Raw genomic sequence first — 25,906 nt, forward strand, 5'->3', positions numbered from 1 at the left:
GGGAGATCCTCGGTCGAGGAGAAGACATTTTGGATCTAAAGGGGCTTGTGACGGTCCTCCCTGTGGCTCTTGGTGAGTTGTTTTTTAACATGTTCTTCATTAAAACACATGACATTATAACAAAGAGGTTTAGAAAGGGATTTTAAATCATATTGTGCATGTGTGTCGTACGGGTGGGGGGTCTCCATGGGACTCGTCGCCCCCTCCCGGAGAGCTAATTCTAGTTAGCTCAAGCTAACTACTGGACGCTGACGCTGATACCGCAAAACAAACCATCACGCAGGGCTATACTTCGCTCTGAGATTCGGTTCGGGCAACGTTATATATGATTTTAATTGTTATTCACACAGCCCGGGGAATATGTTAAGGTTTAATTAAATGGTTCAGGATTAGTCTGATTATTGTATGGTCATTGAGACGTGAGAAACGTCTTCATCACTGTCTAATTAGCCCTATTATATGGGTGAGCAGATCCTCTGCCCTGTGGTTCTCAATGCATTTATTTTATTTTATTTGCATTGCAATGGCAAGTGCCTCCTCATCCAATGGTAAATGTGCCGGGTTATACTGTGTAAAATAAGGCTTTCCCGCATGTTATTTTCCATTACAAAACATTAATAATGCACACGAGTTGCCTCCGCCCTGCACACAGACAGGAAGTCAACCTAAACGTTACATGGTGTTTCCATTGTGCTGGTCATTGTATAGAAGAGGACACCCTGGCAGCAAGACCAAGCCTCTTAACAGCCGGCTTCTGCGGGGTTATTTATGATTTCTGACTGTGCCACCCGCGCTTCCCTAGTCTCTTCCCCCGGCCATGGCCCTGCCACACCCTGACAGATGCCTGGTGCTCCTTTGTTTGGTGTCCGGTCAGGGAGCAACACTGCCACTGACACTGCATGGGCAGAAAATGGAAGACGGGAATAAATTGATTTTGGTGGAGTCCAGTTTCATCCAGTGGACAGGAAAGGGAGAGCCAGAGAGGTCTATTAATCAGTCTGCTGTGTTCGCCGATAGGGATTTCATGCTCTATGGTTTCAGGAGGTGTATCCTATGTTTGATTTTCATGTCATGCACTGGTGTGTGGATTCTCCATATCTATTGTCTGTTGACAATGACGTTTACTAAACTATTATTATTTTGTGGATTGCCTGACGATTCTTGTACTTTGAATGGTTTCATTTTGTTCCTTAGGAATCATGTTATTATTCATTTGAGCTATCGTTTTCTTAATAGACATATGATACAAACATTTCCAAACATTGTCTCATAGAGGGAGTGAAAGCAACATCCAATCTGTGTGAAACTTGTTTTATTAACTAAGCAGAGTTTGCTTTGTGCCTATATTAACCATCAACCAATACCCGGCTCTGCCTAGGGCAACTTAGACGTGCCTTTTACTATTGTGTTTGCTTCTGTAAGTAGCCTGATCCTCTACATGATTCATTAGTTTTCTTTATCCTGATCCATTATGTTGCAGCAGTAATGTGCTCTGTGGACAAGATGTGAGGGTCAGCTATGAGTCGTCGTTGGTAAGGTGGCAGACTGTTTTGTGTACACATGTCATTGCCAATACTGGGACAGGAACACGGATAAGGTCCCACACACATACGTTTCCTCTATAACCTTGCTGATATTTATATCTTTATTTTTAAGTCTGCTTTATCCAAAGCCACATGAAATGGATGCAGAGGTATCATCTGGAGCAGGTCTGGTCTTGTGCATCTTTCTCACATATACCAACCGTTTTCAGAGACCGGGAATTGAACCTGTACCATTTGCTGAAGAATCTGCAACCTTTTTCGCTACATTTTATCCTCCCTACACTATCCCCTCCCTATTGGCTATTTTATAGGACTTAGGTTATATAATATAACTGCAATGTTTGCTTTTTGGTGCATGAAGGTATCCGATTTGAGTAGATGCCCAGTTTAAATTTCTTCTGATTTAACAGCAATTTGTTTATTCACAGAAACTCTTATCTTAATCCAATTTATTTCCAGTATTTTATTGATCACCCAACCTCATCATTTTCATTGGTCGTCAATGCTGGAAATAGACCATACGTGGTCGTGTTTCTGGAGAATTCACCCGCTACATGAATTATAGTTGACATGGACAATCACGCCTCATTCTGGGCCATTAATGGAATTACTGCAGATCCGGTAGATGGTTGCTGATGGTGTTGGAGTATTGAATCTCTAGTCTTTTGCTAGGGGCTACTAGTCTGCAACGACCTGAACACCAAAGCCTGCAACGACCTGAACACCAAAGCCTGCAAGAGTGTCCAAGTAAACACCAATCTTTATCATAATCTGTTTCAGGATATATTATGATACATAAGAGGCTGGTCTTGTATACGTTTGTCGACTCATGTATCCTGAATGTCTCTTCTTTACATATGGTCTGGAGAGTCATGCTTTGGACTGGTGGGTGAGCCTTTTCAAGATCAGCTTGTTGGGCTGAACCTTTCATGTCGATTCAGCCATGTTTGCCTCGGTTTTGGATTTGTTTTGCAAATCCTTGAAATGCTCTATTCAAATAATTATCAACTCATGCCTGCTGGGTTCAGGTGAGCCCTTCAATCAAGCTTCATCAGCTCAAGCCCCAACAGCGCTGAAGTCACATGATCTCTGGTGTTCTTTTTGTGCAATCTGGTTGCTGGCTTATTGTTGACTTAGGCTAACATTGTTTTTGTTACGTGTATTCACTCTTTGGAAACTGAGCGGGATCAAGTTATTCCATGAGATTAAGTCCGCGGGGAAAGGATAGAAACCAAGGTGTCAGGTTCTCTACACTGTAATGTCCAGAAATGTGCTGGAAGAGAATAAAGCTTTTCCCTTGGGTTTCTCATGTGGGTGTAATCAGTTTAACCATCGGTGACCATCAGTGCTCTCCCACGGTGTTCTCCCTTCCAGTGCTGAGGAAATAGAACCGGGTTAAGACTTCAGCACTTAGGGTTAAGCTGCAGGCAATGCATTGGAGGCATTAGAGTACCATGTACACATGCTAACTCCGACCTTTAACCTGTGTGTGTGTGTGTGTGTGTGTGTGTGTGTGTGTGTGTGTGTGTGGTTTCAGTGCTATAAAAATGGCTCTATTGTGTTTGCGTGTGATTGTTTTATGTGAGCACTGTGTAGATGAGGACTTCTCATCCACCTGCCTGAGGTCTCTGTGTGTGTTTGTGTGCTGGTTTCCCATCCTAGCGTGCACTCTTGTTTTCCCTGTGTCTCCCTCTCTCCTCCCTCCCTCCCTCTCTCTCTCTCTCTCTCTCTCCCCTTGATGTGGGTGGGGCCCCGCTCAGCTCTGAGCATTAGTTCTGACTGAGCAGCGAGGAAGGTCACAGTCGCTTAGGAGACAGCCCTAGTCTTCCTCTCCTCTCTTCTCCAAGCACCGCCTCTCTCGCTGCTGCATCATCGCACGGAGGTCCTGTTTTTCTTTTGATTCCATCGTTCTCGTCTCTGTCGCCTCAAAGCGTGACGAGTCCCCCCCTGTGTGCGGAACGCCTTGATGATGCTGTCTGCCGGAGTGTGAGCATATTGCTGCCGGAGCACTGAATATTTCATCAGATCTGATGTGCTGCTGGAACTGAGGTTAGGATGGCCGTGTGTCAAGTTGTGATGTAGCGAGTATTGCGGTACCACTCGGAAATGTTGCTGGCGCAGAGGCTGGAAAAAGGCTCTCATGCTGCATCAGTCCGCATCGCATTCTGGCTTTTAGAATCGAGTGATTGTCAATATTAATTTTTTCATTGCAGTGTGGTGTGATTGGACATTTTGCTTTGTTGGAAGCTAGCCTGTGTTTGTGTATGCTATTGATCTGAGTTTTAGGTCATAGATGGACGGCTAGAGGTTGTTAAAATGCCCTTCTTTAAGGACCCATTAGAAGCATGTTACAGATCTCCGGTCTGTGAATGTCTTGGCTTGCCAGCTAATGACAACATGAGCCTGTTAGCTGGCTGCTGGCTTGCTGTTAGCCATATAGTATTGTCATCATGATGACATGGCACACGTTAGTAATATCATAATATCCTCGAACCTATTTCTTAGTGAATGCTAGCATGACGTAGATATTGATACCAAGTGAACTAGGATTGGTTGGTAAATGAGCACTGGTCATTTATTTACAATGGCATTTCCTTCCTCTTTTTTTTGACAGTGCCTCCCTGTCATTTATTTACAAAAGTAAAGTCAAGAGCACCGAAACCAAACATCCGGGCAGGAATTGTCTTTGTTGTGGTGGACTTTAATCCAGCTTGTTAAAGAAGACAGGGAAACATTAACCCTTTGAAGAGGGAAAATATCCTGTTCATGTCTCGTCAAGCGTCCTCTATCAGGATACTTGTCTAGGTGCTCAACTGACAAGGGAGTCTGTGACTCTCATATTTTCAAAATATGCATTATGTAATATGCATATTAATATTGGATAACCAAATGGCTATGCATACAGGAAGGGAAACATGGAAAGTATCTGTCCAAAAATCGTCCCAGTACACGTTATCCATGGCTTTGTTCCAAAAATACCGCCATAGTTTCGGTTCGTGATTGAACTAGACACTGACACAACGTTGTTAAAGAGTATTGGTGATTACATACAAGGGATCTGTTGACTCTTGGTTAAATAAATGCTCTCTAAAGGATTGCTGAGGACATATTCAGTCAGTCTGTCTCCCAAGGCTCCTCCTCTTCCTAGATGGTGGCCATTTTGGAGCCGGCGATGATAATTATGTCCATGTTTTGTCATTGGCTGGTGTAAGGCCAGAGGCTGAGTACTTGACATATTGCAATCTCATATTACATACGTACGTGATGACTCACTCACCTAACTGTCCCTCGCCCTAATGGTTTCCATATAAAACCGGGCTCTACAAAGGCTTTAAGGATTAAGTGAGGATCGGGTTCTACCTGACATAGCGAGCGGTAAATGGAAGGTAGTGACTGGTGTCATGGACTTGACTTTCTCTGTGTTTCTCTCAGAGGAAAACAGAGGTTGTTGTGTTGTTTGTTGCTTCACTTTGGAGGAGGAATACATTAGATTGCATTTCAGAGTCGAGTGGAGTCTGCCATGTCATCCCCCACACGCTTTTTTAGACATCAAACTATGTGTTTACCACCTCGTTTGGTGCTTAATGCATGACTGCAATGACCCTGGCAACAAACATGACCTCGCCCTGATTTCACTCTGACCCAGTCACTGTGTAAAACTGGCTGGCTCAATCCTCCCTTTTCTTTTGCTCCATGTGAATTGATTTTCACCTATGGCATCAATCTTCAGATTTTGTTTGCAAGTCGCGTGTCCATTAACTAAAACCATTCCACGTTATGTCTTGCCTTCCTGTCTTATGATTGGTAGAAAGCTTCCAATGTAGGAGGCTGAACTGAAAAGGACCAATGTCTATTGTCAGCTCTGGGACGGAGGAGGGGAAGGAGGGAGGGAGGGAGGGAGGGGCAATGTTTTCAAAGTGAGGCAGTCAGCATAGCTTTACTATTTAATAGCAACAGTTGCGTCTTATGCATAGCTGCACTGCAGCAGTGAGCGAAGGACACGCAGCAGCCTGCTCCCTGCTCAAGCCTAGCGGCTCTGCATCCTCAGCCAGGGCATTTCCTGATCAGCATCCCAGCAGTATCCCACCTCTTTCAGCAATGTGGTGAAATATGAAACGCATGCTTAGAACGCACGCAATTGCAGTATCAGGGAAATTCTTCCTACATTTTCATAACGTTGTATGTTTACCCTGCCCTGGGTGTGGATGTAGCGGCAGATGGGATTCTGGCTTTTGGTTTGGGGTTCAGTCCTGTGACAGTAAGGCAGTCTGTGCATCCTGTGTTCTTGCCTCCACTGGGGTTTAGTTTTGGGTTTAGTCTTGTGACAGTAAGGCGGTCTGCGTACTGCGGTCTTGCCTCCACTGGGGTTAAGTCTTGTGACAGTAAGGCGGTATTTGGGCCCTTTCTCTTAATGTCCTTCCAGTCCGGCTGTACACCGGACGGTGATCGTCCTGATTGGATTCGTCCTCTATTCCCATCAACGGGATGACCTACTCTGTCGTTTTAGTCCCCCGGCTCCACCCAGCAGCCCCTCTTAAGTCCTCGAATAAGTACAGCATAACATGTCCTCTCAGTAGAAGAACTGTGCTTGCACGGAAGAATAGCTCTTTATGATGCACCGGTTGGCCTCAGAAAACACTGCAGGAAAATGAAGCTGCATCCATAATGAATACATTATTCCACTCTCCAAACGGACAGATCGCGTGCGCTGTCGAGATCTAATGGACCATAGTTCTGCAGAGAATGCTGTTGGTGTATGAGTGCTGCTGTTTTGCCTGTTTCCACAGACACACATACAGTTAGCTCTCCATCGAGCACTGGGAACAGTCTAATTTCCATACAGCAGCATGCGTTGGCCCCATGTTTCAGTGTCTCACTGGGGCTTGTTATGTGAAGCAAAGGCTTCACAGCATGGCCCATTGAAAGCTGTATGTCATAGGAAATACAGCAGCCATTCTGCACATAGCTGCATGAATACATTAGTGAATCGTTGTTATAACTCACACACCCTGCTGACATGATTTTTGCATATTTTCACCACCAACCAGCATATACTACGACATGATTCTTCTCCTTGCCTCAGTCATGTAATTGCCTGTGGACGGAATATGAGTTAATTCCCGTCCGCACTGTGCTGTCTGACGAGGCGGAGGTGTAGTGGGTGGAGGGGAGAGAGAGATGATAGGGTATTCTGTCAGCTCCAGGAGTGTTTGGATCTGTGTGATCTCCTAATCTCTTCAGACCGTGACAGTGCATCTCTTCCCCCAGTACCAGCTAGCTGGGGCGTTGTCTTCCTGCTCCCAGAGCCCTTGTGATTAAAGATGCTAACCGAGGAAGGGAAAGTGTTTACAGATTTGTGACTGGCAATGAAATGTGCGCTAAGCTAAAAGCTAAATACGCTTAATGCTATTTAATTAAAAAAACAATCCTCAATTGCACAGGGCCTTTTTAAAATGAGCACAGCGACCAGTGTAAACAAACGGACCCACTTATCCTCAGGCGTCCTGCTGGGGTTATACAGCAACGGGCGGCATGTGGCTCAGGAGGTAGAGCGGATTGACTGGTCACCGACAAGGTTGCTAATTCAATCCCCGGCTTCTCCTAGTGTCGAGGTGTCCCTGAGCAAGACATCTCACCCTAACTGCTCCCGACGAGCCGGCTGTCGCCGTTCATGGTTGCCACTTCCTTCGGTGTGTGAATGTGTGCATGAATGGGTGAATGTTGGGCAATATTGTAACGCGCTTTGAGTGGCCACTGGTTAGAAAAGCACTGTATAAATGCAGTCCATTTACCATTTACAGCAAGCAGCTTTGCGTCTGATTGTGCAGGTGATTGAGACCTCTTTCCCCTCCCCTCCCCGCAGGTGTGTCCCCGAGCTCGCCGCTAGAAGATGTCCGCCATGGTGTACCCGCGAGAGGAGAAGCTGGAGAAGCTCTCCCAGGAGGAGATCATCTCCAACACCAAGCTGGTGATCCAGGGGCTGGAGGCGCTGAAGAACGAGCACAACTCCATCCTGCACAGCCTGCTGGAGACCATCAAGTGTCTGAAGAAGGACGAGGAGGCCAACCTGGTGCACGAGAAGTCCAACCTGCTGCGCAAGTCGGTGGAGATGATCGAGCTGGGGCTGGGAGAGGCGCAGGTGAGAACCCCACCCTGACTCCACCCTGCTTAGGGTTACTTAAAGGGGGGATATTATGCAACCAGGTGTGAGTGTGATTAGCCATTACAAGCCATTTGAAAATCTGCCTTTTCCTTTTTTGTGTTTTAGTGACTTTTAATCACTTGTGGGCCGTGTCCACCTAGATGTACAATGGATAGATCAGTCTACCAGCCTACCCAGTGGACTGTGGCAAATGTTGCTTATCTATCCATCATACTTGAGGTGGATCATGATGTCACTAGGGCACAGGTAAAGGCAGATTTCAAACGGCCTGTAATGGCTATTGGCTAACCACACTCACACCTGGTGGCGGGATATCACCCCTTTAATGAGCGGTCTGCTGCTCTTTTGTTTGCTCGTTCCATTATAAACAATCGTCTTGTGTCTGAAGCCTTCAGTGTAAGCGTTGGTTAGCAGTTTCCCCCCCCCACCCCCCCAGGAAGCTGCCCTTGCATACTGATGGCTGATCTGTGTTGGCTGATCTGTGTTTGTTTATCATGGTGTTACACAAGAGCGAGCAGACACCTTATGGCGAATGATATGGCTCAATCTATGCCAATATTTACAAGTAGATTGTTCCATTTGTATTGTCGGCAAAATATTAATGTACATCATGTAAGGCTTGTTTCAGTGTACTATTCAGATTCAGAGTTTATTTTATTGCATCTTATTGTACACAAGGGTAAAATTCTTAGTCTTGGTTCGTCATCAGCCCCATAGCAGCAACAATACAAGATTAAGTAAATAAAGATAAGTAAAAAAGAAAAAATAATAAAAGTAAGTGGCAGCATCAATAGATCACAATAATAATAATAATAATTAAAATAAAGTAAGTAATAATAGTAGAGAAACTAAAACAGTGGTAATAAGTAACGAGGTGTAGTTAAGTGTAAAGTATTCAAGTGGTAGTGGTGCCAGTTCGACCAAGCTTCCTCCTTCTATAAAGAGCTACGACGGCTGACCATGATTCAGCCAGAACCCGCCCTCCTCCGCCACAACATCCAGCGCTCCATGTCTCCATTCCCTCTGCCCTCACACACCGAGGTCTCCCCCTCTCTCCCTACCCTCCCCCTCCTCGCCCCCGCCCAGGTGATGATGGCGCTGTCCAACCACCTGAACGCGGTGGAGTCGGAGAAGCAGAAGCTGCGGGCCCAGGTGCGCCGGCTGTGCCAGGAGAACCAGTGGCTGCGCGACGAGCTGGCCAACACGCAGCAGAAGCTGCAGAAGAGCGAACAGAGCGTGGCGCAGCTGGAGGAGGAGAAGAAGCACCTGGAGTTCATGAACCAGCTCAAGAAGTACGACGAGGACGTGTCGCCCACAGTGAGTCGCCCGCGCCTCACCGAGAAGCCTCGGCCCTTTCTTTTTTTCTGCCTTATTCCTCTATAAACCTTCACCCAGAGACTCCGTTCCCCTTTTTAAATGTTCTCTTTTAAATTGAACATTCTCTGACACTTCAACTACATCAGACTTCGCAACTTGGTTACTGTTTTACCATTAACCTCTGTTCGAACGTTTAACAAATGTGTTATTGACACAAACGTTTTATGCAGTGGAGGAGGAGCCCAAATGTATCGGCAGCATCAGCAGTCCATTTCCGCCAGTATGTGTCTTTTAGGTTTTAGAGTTGAGATAATTGGATATTATTGGATAAAATCCATGCATGGCACTTCTTTATCAACTTGAGTAGAATCTCTGCAACAGGAAAGTATTTCCAGTTTGGAGGCCATTTTGGATTTAACTGCCTATGTATCAGCTAATGTCTTTATCTGGCAGTACACTGGGCTGGTGGCCAATCATGATCAGACGATTGACGTCCAGGCAGGAGGGATCTTGGGGGAAGGGCCCTTGTGGTCGGCTCTTCATTGATCTGCCGGCAATTATGAATCCAGCCTGCCTCTGACCTTCTCCTTCGTCACCCAGAGGAGGCTGCAGCCTGGGCTCACAGATCCTGCCTAGCTCAGCAGTATCCCGGCCCCCCTGGCCTGGAACTACCGTCGTTTATTCTAGTCTGGAAGCAGCCACTTTTATATGTATTCGGTGGGACCACTCTACTGAAATGATGATAATGATAGTGTTTTTTTTAATTGTGTGAGTAGCAGGAGGAGAAGGATGGAGAGACCCCGAAGGACAACCTGGACGACCTCTTCCCTAACGACGAGGAGGAACAGGGCCAAGGCAGTAAGAACCATCTCGTTACAATCTCCGTGTTTTACTGGTGTGCTGTGTGTCGTGGAGTTGCGGTTCCCCCTTAGAAATCTATAACTTAATTAGTTTCTAAAACCATTTGTGTGCTGCAACACCATTTTTGGGCGGCCCCCAGAGCTAAAGATGTTGTAGTCATTAGTCGACTAATCGTTGCATGTTTGAACATATATATTTGGGGCATCAGAAAATGGTTGGAGTTCCAGGACTGAGCAAGAATGTTATATCTAGGTCATGTTTTTCAACCGGTTTTACCGTACAGAGAAAGTCTTTTTGGTATTTTTATCGTAAAAGCGAGCAACCAGGCCTATTATTTAGTACGAACCTCATACCACAATCTGACTGTGACTGAGCGTTGGCACTTCCTATGTCTATCGTTTCAAAATGAATGCAATCGAGCGTTTCATACAAGGTGAAGCCGTTAAGGGTTTGACCCCAATTTGATCGTTTATTCAATTGTTTTTCCTGTCAACGTCCAACCAATGGAAACACTCTTGACTCAGACTCTTGTCATCGACTTACGTTTGATGGACTATCAGCCGGCAGCCTTACCCCACGTACACTGTACCTTTCCTCGTTTTGATACACTTATCGATGGATCATGTTTCGGCATGAATCACTCTGTCATTGCTCCCCCATCACACCCTCATTTTGAGGATGCCTCGTCCCTGGACATTTCTGGGAAGATATTTACATTTACATATGGGATGTTCATAGAACCAATTGCCAAGCAATAACAATCGCCAGGTTAACACATTCCCCGTATACAACAAAGGTAGCTAGGATAAGACGCTACACGATGCTACGTATCATTTTTAAGTGCAAGGACGTACAACGTACAATAAGTGCGTAAGAGTGATGTGGTGGGGGGAGGCTATACAGAGCCTAGGTGAGGTCTGAAGATACACGTCCACCGCTCCTCCCACAGTGCCCCACCAGCACAACAGCGCGGCGGTGGCGGCGGCCCAGCAGGGGGGCTACGAGATCCCGGCCCGGCTGCGGACCCTCCACAACCTGGTGATCCAGTACGCGTCGCAGGGCCGCTACGAGGTGGCCGTGCCGCTCTGCAAGCAGGCCCTGGAGGACCTGGAGAAGACCTCGGGCCACGACCACCCCGACGTGGCCACCATGCTCAACATCCTGGCCCTGGTCTACAGGTGGGGGAGGCCTTTCGCACGCCTCACCTTGCCTCTTATCAACGGTTAAAGGGGAATTAAACAGGGGGTGTTATGCCACCAGGTGTGAGTGTGAATAGCCATCACAAGCCGTTTGAAAATTCGGCCCTTTCCTGTGTTTCAGTAATGTAACGAGGGTCCACCTGAATGAATGCTGGATAGATCAGTCAACCAGCTTTTCCAGTGGACTGTAGCAAATGTTGCTTACCTATCCATCATACGTCTAGGTGGACACTCCCACTTGTTATGTCACTAAAACACAGGAAAAGGCCGGTTTTCAAATGGCTTGTAATGGCTAATCACCCTCAATGCCGGTTGCATTATATCACACCTGGTGGCATAATATAATATCACCCCTTTAATGCGTATGGGCCGGGCCTAGCCAAGACTGTTCCTGACCCCGCCTCCCTCGTTGTTCTTGCGCGGTACCGTTAGACGTGACGTTAACCTCTCTGCCCCCCCGTCCTTACACTACAGGGACCAGAACAAATACAAGGAGGCCGCCCACCTGCTCAACGACGCCCTGTCCATCCGCGAGAAGACCCTGGGCAAGGACCACCCCGCTGTAAGTCTCAACGCCGTCGTCACGGAAACCACCTCTATAAAGATAAACAAAGTGGGCTGGGAGAGTGGAGGCCGGTTTCACCTGGTATTCGGGTCTTAGCTCCCAAAGACTTGTGTAAAGCCGAGGAGGTGATAACCGCCACACTCCACACTGATATTATGTCTAAGTCGGTGTCAGGGACAGGCTTTATTTGTCAAACAGTCCAGTTTACATTCATCCAAGTTACACACCCCATTATTAATACTTTCAGAAGTTGCCCACACCACTACTTTTTTGGACACCATACACCTTTGTGTTCTTTACTGGTGTTTCCTTCTTGTTTTGTGGCCAGGGCATATGACCTTCCCACACCACAGTGACCTAAAGACAAAACATAGTGCTCCCAGCGGAATCCTGACTCTATTTCCTGCCAGTCACGATCTCTCTCTCTCCCTCTCTCTCCCCCCCCAGGTTGCGGCCACCTTGAACAACCTGGCCGTGCTGTACGGCAAGAGGGGCAAATACAAGGAGGCTGAGCCACTCTGCAAGAGGGCCCTGGAGATCAGAGAAAAGGTAGGGCTTCCGTCCCCCACAATTCTCTCCTTCTGTCTTCAGCCTCGACCGTATCGGCAAACCCAAAGTTAGGTTTATTTTTTTTTCACTGCAGTTGGGTTTCAAGGAAGGGAAGCTCTGACTGGACGGTCAGTGTGGATGTCCCTGTAGGGGCTGTATGGGGTGTGATTGAGAGCGAGGCTGAGCGTGGATGGCATTGCGAGGGTGGAGGGAGCAGTGGTACTCCACAGTAGAGGGAACAGTCCCTGAGCCTCAAGGCATAACGTGTCGCCCTCTCTCAGAGGCTCTCCGCTAGACTGGCGGTAGAGTAGGTTGACTTGTAGCCAGCTAGTTCGATCCCCGGCTACTCCTAGCTGAGTATCGAGGTGTCCCTGAGCAAGACGCCTCACCCTAACTGATTCACACACCATGTGTGGTTGACACTTCCGTCGGTGTGTGAATGTGTGTATACAAAATTGTCTGTTAAACGCCCTGAATATAAATATAAAACATAATCTTATCTTGGAACAAATGTTCTCCACTCTTTTGAGTGGAGAACATTTGTTCCAAGATAAGATTATATTTATATCCCTGGTTAGAGCGCTGGGTCTCTGACTGCCCTCCCCCTCCTCTCCTCAGGTTCTGGGGAAGGACCACCCGGACGTGGCCAAGCAGCTCAACAACCTGGCGCTGCTGTGCCAGAACCAGGGCAAGTACGAGGAGGTGGAGTACTACTACTGCCGCGCCCTGGAGATCTACGAGCACCGGCTGGGCCCCGACGACCCCAACGTGGCCAAGACCAAGAACAACCTGGTGAGGGTCTACTCCCGGTCCACCCACACAGTCTGGGACGGTTCATGTTGGGAACCAGCCAAAAATACAATGTTTACCCACGTTGCATTTCTGATCAGCCGTTCAATGATTCAGCTAAACCAGTCAGCCTGGTGGCCCTGGTTATGTCTCTGTGAAGGCAGTGTGATGTCGAGTTTTCCATTTGAAAAGCTTAACCTAAATATATGGCCTGTGGAGCCCTTTGAGACTCTACCTTTGATTCAGGGCTTTACAAAATTCAATTTACTCAAATTTAACCTTTTTTATGTGCAGTTCAAGTCATTTCAAATTGGATTTCTTTGTAGGCTTTCTTCCTTCCAAGTCATAAACAAAACTCCCAGAGTTGCCTCAGTGGCATTGGATTCATCAATTCCAAGCATGTCATCATAGTTATCCTATTGCTATGTGAGCCGGGTTGTCCGTTCCATCTTCTTTGCTCTCTATCAAGGGCCCTGTGTCCGTCTGAGTCCAGGCTAGCCTTCGTCTGAATCATCATTCATGTCTTGTTTGATTTTACTTTTTCATACCACCGATTCCCCGGCTGGCTGCCATGGATATAGTGTTACTCATTCTTTATGAGCCGCTCTCTGCTGATATACCCTCTCTTGGGAGGGTCGCTCTGTGATTGGAGAAGATGCTTTCGATCCATCACTTCAACTCCCCTCCTCTCCCCCTTTCTCCTACAGGCCTCCTGCTTCCTCAAGCAGGGGAAGTACAAGGAGGCTGAGATCCTGTACAAAGAGATCCTGACGCGGGCCCACGAGAAGGAGTTTGGCTCCGTCGATGGTAAGGGCTTAGGCCAGACCTCAGCGACCTAGCCACCGCCCAGAACGTCTGACTGCGCATGTACATAATAACCATGTTGAGACGTTTGTTTTGGATTTAAATCTATGCTTTTAAGACACACCAGAACTACAGGGTTGTCGGATCATGTTTGGTTGTGCTTGACCTAAATTCAACCTCCAACCGACATCCAATCAAAGAACTGCCCGAATTATCGCAGTGCCGAATTATCCTGAATTACTTACTGAAATGTACACAATTTGTGCGCACAACCAAAGCAGTGATGATGGCTCATCGAGGCTGTGATTGGGCCTCAGAGCCGGTGGGTCTTAACATGAGCATTGGTCACATGGGGGATAAGCTGTCATGCCCTGTGTCTGTCTGTCTGTCCCCCACCAGAGAACAGGGTATCCGGTAGACAGAGATAAATCCTGACCTCTTCTCGGGCCGCCGTCCTCGCCCACTACTGCTCAAAGAGTCTCACACGCATACACAAACGGGACAGAAATAAAAGAGCTTGTGCAGTTTGTGTTCAGTTGTGTTGCTTTTGATCTGCCACCGGGGAATACTTTGAAATGTGTGAAATGTATTGTGTTCCTGAAGTATTCAAAAGTAATGGAAATTATACTTTATGTACCATCTTTGTCGTGGATTTGATGTCTTCAAAGTGGATCAAGATCAAGGGACTGATATTGCAGCTGTTCCGGGGTTTGTTCTCAAACGGCCCTGCGTTGTGGGACAGTGTAGTGGAGCAGTACCTCTCAGTGATGTTTTGATACGTGGTGTAGAGGGATTACCCTTTCTTTCATTTAACATCTTTTGCACATAATACTAAATACTTGCACATTACTTTTTATGACCGACGTAACAATTCTGCATTGTGTGCATTGGGGGATGTTATTGCTGTGTTGCTAGAATATATCATATCTTGTTGGGATTATTCAAATTGGCTGGCGGGTGTTTTTATTCCCAGCCCCAGACGGTAATGTGTCCACCCTTGTGTTAGTTTGACACATCTAACTGCTGTAGATATGAAACCAAGTGTCTCTAATCGAATAAAGGTGTCTTGCGTAGAGCCACTTCACCTCATGATTCAGAGTCCTCTGTATGGAGTCCTCTTGTGCTCAGTGTGGCAACCTCTGCTCTGTGTGCGTGTGTCTTCTGCAGCTGAGAACAAGCCCATCTGGATGCACGCAGAAGAGCGGGAGGAGATGAGCAAGGTGAGACCCTATTCCACCCCCCAGTGGCCTAAAACTAGGATCCTGAGAGGGATACATCTGCAGTAACTTGAGTAATAAATCAATGGGGACATAATCAAAGACTAAGAGCTGGACCCCCAAAAAGTTCTGATTTTCTTTTTATCTTTTCACCGCGGACCACACATAAACAGTAGTTTAGTGTCGCCTGATGGTGTGGTGTAAACATAATGCAGAAATGCTGCTCTACTAGTTTGACCACAGAGCCACTCCCTCTCACCCTGTGTGTTTTTTTTCTTCCTGTTGCTTGTTATTCACTTCCAGGGCAAGCACAGAGATAACACTCCCTATGGGGAGTACGGCGGCTGGTACAAGGCCTGCAAGGTCAACAGGTGAGTGTCGGACCTTCCCTGGCGGGCGTTCATATCGTTTAATAGCTTCAGTTTTAACGCACTTTCCACTGGAGGGTACAAAAACTTTCATCATTTTGTGTGTGTATCCGTGTGTGTGTCCGACCCAGCCCTACGGTGAACACCACCCTGAGGAACCTGGGAGCGCTGTACCGCCGGCAGGGCAAGCTGGAGGCCGCGGAGACCCTGGAGGAGTGCGCCCTGAGGTCTCGCAAGCAGGTAGGCACAGTTTCCCCCTTCTTGACCTGTCGAGTCATCGGAGCCTCCAAGGCCGCCCCTACCAATGTTGTAGACAGGGTCTTATTGTGGTTGTGCTGGATGGGTTTCTGGTGGGGCAGTGGATCTCACCCTGTTTTCTCCCCCCTTTCTCTCTGCCCTCTTTCCCCCCTCGGATCCAGAGCAATGCAGTAAGTGGGTTTCTTGCTAACATTTAGCTCCACGATAGCACAGCCCACCCATCCACCCATTTGCCATATCTCATTCTGTTTCACACCACCTCCTCATTTGATGCCACTGAAGTGCACAAATCTCTTCCAGTCGCATCTTCAGAGACATTGTCTTGCATCTCCTCCAAACTGTAGTGAAGACCATTGTGACTCATCACTGTAGTCCATGATCCGCATAAAGCTATCGCTATCCATTCGACCGTGCATCTCTCTCTGTGTATCTGTCTGTCTCTCTCCATCTGTCTGTGTCTCTCTGTCTTTTTCTCTCTGTTTCTGTGTTCTCTTTCTCCTGTTGTCTTCATCACTTCCTGTCTCTCTCTGTACTTTCTTCAGGTCTCCTCATCACTCCCTGTCTCTCTTTGTTCTCTTTGTCCTCTTCTCTTCATCACTCCCTGTGTCTCTCTCTCTCTCTCTCTCTGTGTTCTCCTGTTGTCCTCATCACTCCCTGTCTGTCTCTCTCTCTCTCTGTGTTCTCCTGTTGTCCTCATCACTCACTGTCTCTCTCCCCCCTCCCCAGGGCATCGACCCCATCCACCAGACTCGCGTGGTGGAGATCCTGAAGGACGGCGAGGGCGACCGGCGGAGGAGCCGGGACAGCCTGTCCAGTGTCAAGTATGAGACCGGCTCCGAGACTGGCGAGGAAGTGAGTATGGGCGTCGACTGGAACGGGGTGAGTACAAATCCACTACAGTGACCTCCCTCCCCCCCCCCCTCCTCCTCCTCCCACACCTGCACCCCCCATACCAGGCCTGTGGCCGGGGGACACACACACACACACACACCACCAGACACAAGTCCTGTGGTGAAACGTATAGAGATGGTCCGGGCCATAGTGGTACACTCGGTGCTACGCTAATAACAATAAGTCTGTTCCCGCTGTACCTAGTCATCGACTTGTGGTGTGTGTAATCTAGTGAGTGCTAGTCTAGGACCGACTGGGATACATGCAGCTCAAGTCGATGAAGCCCTATACCCTGGTCACTCCAAGGCTGATTGGGTGTCTTGGCGTTGCCGACTCTGTAATGCGTGACGTCGCGCAGAACTCACACCGGCCCGAGCAAGTGGTCCCGTGCCGTTGCTCGGCACTCGTGAATGAAGCCTGAATGCGTTTGTGTGTTAATAAGTGGCTTGTGTTGTTGTCGATGTGGCTTGAGCTGCTTCCATGGAGCAACAGAAGTCGGGGGAGCAGGAACAGACTCCAGATGGGGCCTCTTGGTGGTGGACTCAAACAGCATTACGTTTTGAGAGGGATAGATAATGATAAACTCAACATAGCTTCTTAATTTGAGAGCACCCATTTTTAACATGCTGACAAGGAATCTTTCTCCCCTTTTGTCCACCCAGACATTAATGCTGGGCTTTGACGCTCGTTTTAACTTTGCGTTTCTGCTCTCATGGCTTCATAATGGACATGTATTTATAAAGTAGGCTCACGGATTAGCCAGTGACTAAGTCTCACCACCACCATCAAAGCCCTGGGTGGAGTCTGTGACTGTCTCTCCCCGCTACACCAGTTTACCCATAATGCCCGTCACCACCGGCCCACTCGCACGTGCATGCCGGCCTGCAGGCTTGTCAGACTCCACCTTAACATCCTGGCACTGGCAGCGGCCATCTGTGTTCACCCTGTCTGTGTTTTACATTTTAAAAAGCGCACCACCCTTGTTTTAACCTGCAAACTACTGTACCCACTGGCGTCGTTGTTGGCTGTGAGGATATGGCTCATGTATGTTCTTTTGTGTCTGCTAAGGGAACACTTCTATAAATAAAGTTAAAATATTAAATATAGTCATAGTGTATTTGAGATTCACACCAGTAACAGGTTTGTATATCAAGAATACGCTTGGGGTTTTTCTTCTGAGCATGAGATGGCTTGCAGAGGAATGCAGGGCATGGACCAAATCCACGTTGAAACGCCACAGCAGTAAAACGTTGTGTCATCATGCTTGATCAAGCTCTTATTTTAACTTCGCTTCCTGCTAAACTGCGCTTTGCCCAGAGATTCTGTTCGTCTTGGCAACTAAAAACGAATGGCGATTCGTTAACAACTTGGCGATAAAAACGAATGCTTGTGAACTTCCATCCATCCATTTATCCAAACTAGTTTATCTTAATGACACTGGGAAAAATTAGAGAACATCGCCAAACCAATTTTACGATTACTGGTTCGGAAACATCTCCAAAAGGCCTGATGTGCATAGTTTATTTTTGTATCTGGACCTCGTCATCGCTGGTCTATTGTGTTAATTAGATCTGGCCTCCGTTTCTGCTGATGAATTATAAATAGCGTTGATGAAATACCCAATGGGAGAGTCAATATGTTAAGCTAGAGGCTAATCAACGTCTAAAGGTTTTCCCTGGCCTTTCAGACGTCGTTATGGTAATCTGCGGGCATGGTCTGCCATTTTAATTCATTTCAAGGACAAAACTGGAAACACTTCCCACTAAGTACTAGGAAGAGGGAGGTTACAGGAGTGTTCTTAAAAACATAAAAGCAACACAATTGTAAGTTTAACTGTCCCTAAAGCGGAGCAGACGCCTCTTTATCATACTCACTCCATGGCAAGAAGTTGACGTTGTCTCACAAAGTGCAGGATATGTCCTTCAGGATCTAGCAGGGGAAACGTCATGAGAGCTGTTCGATGATTTGATATGTAAACAGTACTGACAGAAGTTAACCAATGAGGTAGCGGACGGTTTGTTTCACTGATCGTTAGTGTTGTCCGATAACACCGGTGACTTGTTAGTGTGTGCCTGCCTGTGGTGGTTGTGGTTGCTGCACGTACTGTTGGTTGGCTGTGACCTGCTATGACTTGGCTGCTTCTGGCCGCTTGCATGCATCCATACCTGTCTTCCAGTGCTTTCCTTCCCCCTCCTCCTCCTAACCTAATTCCATGTCTCTAATGTTCTCGCCATGACAACACTCTCGCCATGACAACCAATCAGCCTCTGGAATCACATCCCCCCCCCCCCCTCCCTTCCCCCTTCCCACTGGGTGGTTTGTACTCCTTCTCGACTCTCCATTTCACGTGTTCTTATGAGACCTTAGTCATCCGAGCCAGAAAGAGGGATATTCTGAGCCTACAATTAACTTGAAGTTTGTATTTCAACGTTTGATTACCACATTCTGCTAGTCTTGCACCAGAACCAGGTTAGCGTCGAAATGGGCTAGAGTTCTAAATAGGCAGCCTTAAACATGCAGTGTTTAGTGGGTTCTCTCCAAGCTTGGTCCAAGCGCCATTCATATAAATATACATAGATTTGATAATCATGCTGGATCGCCCGTGTGGGAGGCTGGCAGCATGTGGCTGCTGCAGGGTGCTGCAGATGTCCTCTGTCTGCAGTGGCCAGTCACCGGCCTGCTGCCGCCTGCCAGCCTCACCTCTGCCAGAGGCCAGCAGAGACCAGCAGCTGAGTCACGGTGACTGAGTCACGGTGACTGGGCCCTGCCAGCGCACCGCCCAGTCACTCTGCGGACGCAGACTAAACACAGGCCTGCTGTTTATTTCTACACATAGAAATAGAAGGGACGCCGAAGTGTAATGCGTTTTAATTCTAGCCATGTCGTAATGCTGGGTTAAAATGCATTTTCCATGCAGGAGAGTCCATTGGTTCAGTTTGAGAGTACTAAGAAGAGTAGCTGTATATTTACCTTATTATTGCTTGATGCATAGGCATGATAACATGGGTAACGGGGGTTGGGGGGGTTGTTGTAGCCTAGGGGAGTTAGGCCAGGTCTCTTCAAGTTCACTCCAATCTTACCATGATTGCTGTCTCTTTTGTCCCTTTGTTTTTCTCTCTCTCTTTATCAGGCCTAAGCCATGGATATCACTGCTCCGTCCCTCTCTCTCACCACACAACAGCAGAAGGCTGTGTGCTGTCCTTCCCTCTGGCCTGATCTCTCTCTCTCTCTCTCTCTCTCTCTCTCTCTCTCTCTCTCTCTCTCTCTCTCTCTCTCTCTCTCTCTCTCTCTCTCTCTCTCTCTCTCTCTCTCTCTCTCTCTCTCTCTCTCTCTCTCTCTCTCTCTCTCTCTCTCTCTCTCTCTCTCTCTCTCTCAATCGCTCCCCATCGACTGAGCAGCACCTCCTCATCACCGCTCACCGGTTTCTTCGGCCAAGACGCAGAGCCGCTTCCTCCTCCCCCCGCCCCAGAGCTCCCCCCACCTAGTTGTCACCTCTGTTTACTGTACTGTGATTGGTCGCCTTCTCATATCTTTATTGGATTTCTGTCTCTCTCCTCACTAACCGTGTTTATTCCACCCGGAACTCCTCCTCCTCTTCTTCTTCTTCTTCTTCTTCTTCTTCTTCTTCTTTCTCTGTCTCGGTGATGGTTTTGACAGCTCAGCACGAGTGTAGATTTAATGAGGAACTCACAACACACTTTCCTCCACACACCACTCATTTGTGATTGTTCATGTGCGTGTAGCTATGGTGTATTGGACTAAATGCAGGACCGGGCGTTGTTAGTGTTATGATATCCCCCCCCCCCCCCCCCTCCTCGGTTTAGTTCTGAACTTAGCATCGCTTCACTTCCTCTCTGCCGCTGCGAGGGACAGCAGCCTTTAATAGCGCTATCAAAAGCTACCGTTGCTTGCAGCTGATTGGATGGTTTGTGACAGTCGGGCATCGGCCTCATTGTGCGTTTGTGTTGTCGTCATGGTTGTTGTTGTTGTCATTAGCCCCGAGCAGTTCCTGAGTATCGGTAGCTGTCATCCGCTATTGCGAAGGGCGAGTGAAGGCACACGGGGTCCCCTAATTAGCTTTGATCATAGTGCCTGTATTTAGCCATGAACTGTTTTCATGTAGTCGTTACATGACTTATTTTGACTTGTTGCCTTTTTGTTTTTATATAGCTTTGATTGCAAGGTTATTTTAATTTATGCAAAAACATCTAAATGTCTATCTACCAGAGGTACTGTATAGTTGCGATGTCCCCTCCCTATGTTCAGAGTCCTTGCCCCCCCCTCCCCCGGTGCAACGGGGCAGAGGTGGGGGTGAGGGGCCTTCTGCGTTCCCCCTCCACCTGGCATTTTTACTATTTAGGTTTTTAACAAATATATTTCCTATTCGAGTTCATTTTATATAATTTAATTTGTTTACATTTTTTTATGCATTTTTATTTTTTCAATTTGAAAAGGCTGATCTATATAAAGGCAGTGATGTTCCTGCATCATGACTACCATCACCGGGTCTAGAACGACCTCGGTGTCCCGGCTTCAACGAGGCAGTGTGCCATTGCCATGGTTATTTATTGTGATCGGTTCTCTTGGCGCATGTGAAGCCACTGCTACTATTTGGCGTGCAGAGTCGGCGGTTAGGATCAGATTCGGTTAGACGCAATGACGGTTGAGTCCAGAGGGCATCGTTACCGTTAGTTTGTGTGTGTCTGTGTCTGTGTCTGTGTCTGTGTGTGTGTGTGTGTGTGTGTGTGTGTGTGTGTGTGTGTGTGTGTGTGTGTGTGTGTGTGTGTGTGTGTGTGTGTGTGTGTGTGTTTGCATCATGCAATGCAAATCCACACTGTGGACTGGATGTGGCCTTTTGACCTGTTGGTTGGTGTTAGAGTAGAGAGGCAAGTTGATCAGGTGGTTGAAAAGTCTGGATTCCATGGTAGTATTAGTGCATATTTGTGTGAGTGTGTGTTATGAATATGGGTAACCTTTTTTTTTAACACAAAAGCTTACAGGAGTATGTTGCCTTTTTTTTTTTTAGCTTTTTCGTTTTTGCACAATTGATTTCCAAGCGCTTCGGTGACGCCTCTGTTTGGACTTGCTCAGATCAGTCTTAGTGTTTAGTTGTTTAGCTTACCTCCAGGTCAAATCATTTCAGAGGGCCTCCTTCTTACCCAACGTCCCTCATAACACACAGAAATTGTAAACGTAGGCTCTATTTAAACGTTCAACCACGACCAGTGCGTTCATGCTACAGCTTTCCGCTAGGCTAACCTTGTCTTGACCCCCCCCCCCCCCCCCCGCTCCTCTCCTATTCACCGTCGCAAGTAGGCTTTGTACTAACGCCGCTCCGAACAAGAGAGTAGAAACTGTGCACCACGTTATTATGAGAATGTCGTGTTAGTGGAATGCTGATTATTTATTGATACCGTCGGTCCTCGACATATAAAAGTTATACAGTCACTTTCATAACTCAAAAGAAGCTATGTGATCGGTCTATATACACTATCTAGTAAGTAGGTCTACGTTATATTTGCCATTCTGCATTGTGATGATTATTGCATCAACACTTGTTGGTATTCTAAAATAAAGTTTTTCATTTGTGAAGACTTGTGAAGTCTCTTTTTCTGCTTCGTATTTTACTAGTTTTAACATAGCGAAATCAATGGTTCACTTCCTGCTAGTTCATGCAACGTTCATGTGGAATTCAGGAGCCTCCCAGTGGCGCAGTAACGAACTGTTCCCCTTATAAACACCCACACTAGCCCTCTAGTGGCGCAGTAACGAACTGTTCCCCTTATAAACACCCACGCTAGCCACCTGCTGGTAACAACACTGCGCAATATGGCGTACATTAGGACAAACAACCGCGGATAACTGGCATTTGGCCAATGGATGGATGGAAGACAAAGCAGCCTCATGTTCATTTAACAACCTTACATGAACATACATGTACATACTGAATGTTACGTTAACATGTCATTATTGCATGCGTTGTAACTAAATGGCATCAACCATTTAGGTCCTGTCAAAATAAAGACAAATATGTCATTTAGTATAGATTTAATACTTTATTTGTTTGGGCTCATTCGGCGGTACTTGCTTTTTTTCTGTTGCGTCACATACTTTAACATTGTACAATATTTAGAAGTCTATAATACAAATATATTTATCATGTATATTTATATGTATAAAAAAACATGTAATTCTCATGTATACATTTTTATATTTTATAGATTAATAAAAAATATTTTATATTTTATGTTTAAGATATTAATTGTAGGCTATACGTAAACTTTATTTATTTTATACATTACAAAATAAAATAAAATACTAGCGTTGCATTGAGGTCATGACCGACCCAGAGTCCGCTGCTTAGCTAGATGGATCCGGGTCATGGTGGGTCCGGGTCATGGGGGGTCCGGGTCATGGGGGGTCCGGGGCATGGTGTCCTGGTCAGGTGGGAGCGGTTTCAGAGCGTGCGTGTGGTCCCCCAGGACGGCTCAGGGGCCCTCCAGCGCAGCGGCTCCCTGGGGAAGCTGCGGGACGTGCTGAGGCGCAGCAGCGAGCTCCTGGTGAAGAAGCTCCAGGGCAACGGCCCCCCGGAGCCCCGCAGCACCAAGTAGGGGGCCCCATGGGCACGCAGACACGCATCCAGACACGCGCACACATGAGCACAAAGACAGATGCGCACACACACATGAGCACGCAGACACGTGCGCGCACACACACGCGTACACTGTCACACATCCAGATGCGCATGCATATGCGGACACACGCCCACACACGTGCACGCACACACATGCGAATGCAGACACACACATGCGCAGCCGGACGTGCAACCAGAAAAAAAATTTATTTCCCGTTTTTGTAGCCAGCTGGCTGATTGGCTCCCACAAAAACGTATCGAAACTAGAAGGAAATGTATCGCCGGCTGAATGGGCGGGGCTACCCAGTCTAATATTTTGTGCTAATTATATCAGCAGAGAATACTTCTGAGTAGCAGACCCAGCCACCAGCAAAGGGCACACACAACAGGGTCATTCATACAGTGTGGACAACCGAAAGGCTAATGTACAGGACAACCCGGTCACTGGGCCAAAGCTGAGATTCATGGACTCGATAACGACCAGTACCACTGAAACCTTCCTGTTTTATCCTCTGTAGCATGAAGAGAGCGGCCTCCCTCAACTACTTGAACAAGAGCAACGAGGACCCCTTCCAGGTGAAAGAACTGTTTAGGATTCATGACTTAAAACAGTATCTTATTCAGGCCTTGGTCTGTGATTAGTACTTAAAACCTGCCTCTATTGTAACCCCTATCTTGTGTCCTGCCCTTTAATCCTTCAATGATTTATTCTCCCTGCTTTGTACAGACTCGTGGCCCGAGTCATCTGAAGGAGAGTCGGGGCCTGAGCTCCAGCACCATGGATCTCTCCACCGGAAAGTAATGCCTCCCAGCGGTTTCCTGGAACCCCCTCTGCACACTTCGCCAATACCGGCCCTCTGGCGTCCCCTTCTGGCGGCTGTCGGCAGCTTCGACAGCCGGCCTCTAACACCACCACCACCGTCACTACACTCAGCACCAGTTGTAGAACTCTCCCTGTTGACCGGAGATTAGTCATAATGACGGCATTTCCAATTACATTTGAACCCAAAGCTTTTTTTTCTGTTTTCCCTGTGTTATTTTCATGTCATTTTAAACTTTTTTTTTTTGTCAATGGAGATTCAAAGTTTTTAGGTTTCATGTTTACTTTTGCTCCCTCACAAAAGAGATTTAAAGGCGAGGGCCAAAAAAGATGTGTGTGGACCTTCCTTGCATGATTTTGATTATTCAATCCTAAAGCTTCTCAAATCCAACAGCAAATTCAAGTTTTCAAACGCAAATTCAGATCATTGTGACTTTCTCTTGTCTGATTGTAATCTGATGCCATAACTGACAATTACTTTGTTAAATGTTTTAGTTGTGGTCATCCCTGAATTGTTGTATGTGTTCAATTCTTCCTGTGCCATGATTTCCCATTTTGCAGATTTTAGATTTTATGAACCAGAATACTAACCGAGAATAGTTTGCCGTGTCATGGTAGAACTTGATTTCCGTTACCCTGTGATAACATGTATGTATAAAGACGTTTTAGTTTTAGCCGAGTACAGTTTTGCCTGTTGAGATTCTGTCTGGGTGTAAACAAGGTGTTGGTGAAAGCTTTGGGAACCGGGTCAAATGTTTCTGCTGGGTTTTTAGCCATATGATTTCAAATGACCGCAGATGTTCGGTTTGTAAAAAAAAAACGAAGAAGAAAATCATGGGAACACTGTTCAAGGGTTCTTCTTAAATGGGCTGCTGGTTTTTATTTTTATTATCTCTAATCTCCACATCTCAAGATGGGAGTGTGTGGACCGTTTGTGTGATCCAGTTTGATCGCTTATCTGATAGGAGTTTTTGTGGCGTTAAATAATGTCTACCTGTGTGTGGACCTCAAGCTGCTTCAGGTCAGGAGGAGTTGTGTAGATAAGACCCAAAACGACACTATACGATAGACTCATGGGTGTAGCCTGGAAATGCTAGATTTAGCTTAGTTTAATACAGTCCCAGGGTGGTGTAAGACTAGGGTGACAGTGCTCTCTTTCTGCTGCTGATGGTCGCTATGTCTTCCAAGGAACTGGGTTGTAGCTTTAGACTGGAATTAATGACTTTGCACAGATCTCGGATTACTTTTTTTGTTGATTACATGAAAAGTGCCCCTAAACAAACTGGAATATTGTAATATTTGTTCAAATATGTTTGACTTTTTTTGTGTCTCGTTTCCCTTGTTTCTTCTACAAGATGGGATTTGGGATCAAGTTGACATCTTGACCGTGCGCGACTATTATCAGGGATGTTAGGGGACATAATTTAACTGAGTTAGAATCATGTTTGGAATAATCGTACATGTATATATGAGTCTGATTCTTCAACATATCTTGTTTGGTTATATGATTGATGTTCTCTCACTGGTCATGCAGAATAAATCCCTTGTTTGTCCTTTCATTCTGCGGTTTTAAGTGAAGTTTTTTTTCTTTGATCTTAATTTCCCTTTTCTCAAGGATGTAGTGGGGGTCATGTGAGGGACGACACTGAGATAAGTTAACAATCATGGAGTAGATCTTTACTGAGTTGTACTTTACTGAACGTACATAAACAAAAAAATCAGCACTGCTTAGCTGTCAGTCATTACAATCTGTAGTTTAAACCTGAAGCTAAACAACCCTGATTTCACTAAGCTGTTGTTGCATCTAAATATAAGCAACACACATGCTCAGACGACGCTGAAGTTGGTATCCGATTCGCAGCATCCGATTCGGCAGTTAAGGGATTCTTAACGAGCGGCATGGAGTGACTGATTCTTCGTTGTTTAA

The 25,906-nt window shown here is 46.7% G+C and overlaps 1 protein-coding gene across 3 annotated transcripts; it reads left to right on the top strand.

Annotated features, from left to right (window-relative positions):
- Window positions 1-25,538, top strand: klc1b (kinesin light chain 1b). Of its 3 annotated transcripts, XM_079730913.1 has the most exons (16): window positions 1-72; window positions 7,408-7,683; window positions 8,794-9,024; window positions 9,801-9,882; window positions 10,835-11,063; window positions 11,559-11,646; window positions 12,097-12,198; window positions 12,817-12,990; window positions 13,695-13,794; window positions 14,959-15,011; window positions 15,312-15,379; window positions 15,508-15,616; window positions 16,361-16,513; window positions 23,008-23,132; window positions 23,678-23,735; window positions 23,887-25,538. In XM_079730913.1, exons 2-16 carry the CDS (start codon window positions 7,435-7,437, stop codon window positions 23,959-23,961), a joined length of 1,896 nt encoding a protein of 631 aa, XP_079587039.1. In that variant the 5' UTR covers window positions 1-72; window positions 7,408-7,434; the 3' UTR covers window positions 23,962-25,538. The 3 variants fall into 3 exon arrangements, with proteins under 3 accessions (XP_079587039.1, XP_079587040.1, XP_079587041.1); XM_079730914.1 differs by lacking the exons at window positions 23,008-23,132; window positions 23,678-23,735; window positions 23,887-25,538 and adding an exon at window positions 19,656-21,337 and having other exon boundaries at window positions 16,361-16,486; XM_079730915.1 differs by lacking the exons at window positions 14,959-15,011; window positions 15,312-15,379; window positions 15,508-15,616; ... (2 more) ...; window positions 23,678-23,735; window positions 23,887-25,538 and adding an exon at window positions 14,191-14,315.
- The last annotated feature ends 368 nt before the right edge of the window (window positions 25,539-25,906 follow it).

The sequence above is a fragment of the Pollachius pollachius genome (assembly GCF_949987615.1).
Source record: "Pollachius pollachius genome assembly, chromosome: 2".
Taxonomy (NCBI): domain Eukaryota; kingdom Metazoa; phylum Chordata; class Actinopteri; order Gadiformes; family Gadidae; genus Pollachius; species Pollachius pollachius.

Bases quoted from the DNA above. Each gene is read 5' to 3' on its own strand.
- klc1b (XM_079730913.1), top strand. From the start codon at position 7,435: ATGTCCGCCATGGTGTACCCGCGAGAGGAGAAGCTGGAGAAGCTCTCC. The intron at 9,025-9,800 runs GTGAGTCGCCCG...TTGTGTGAGTAG, and splicing joins ACGAGGACGTGTCGCCCACA to CAGGAGGAGAAGGATGGAGA. The intron at 15,617-16,360 runs GTAGGCACAGTT...CCCCCTCCCCAG, and splicing joins CCCTGAGGTCTCGCAAGCAG to GGCATCGACCCCATCCACCA.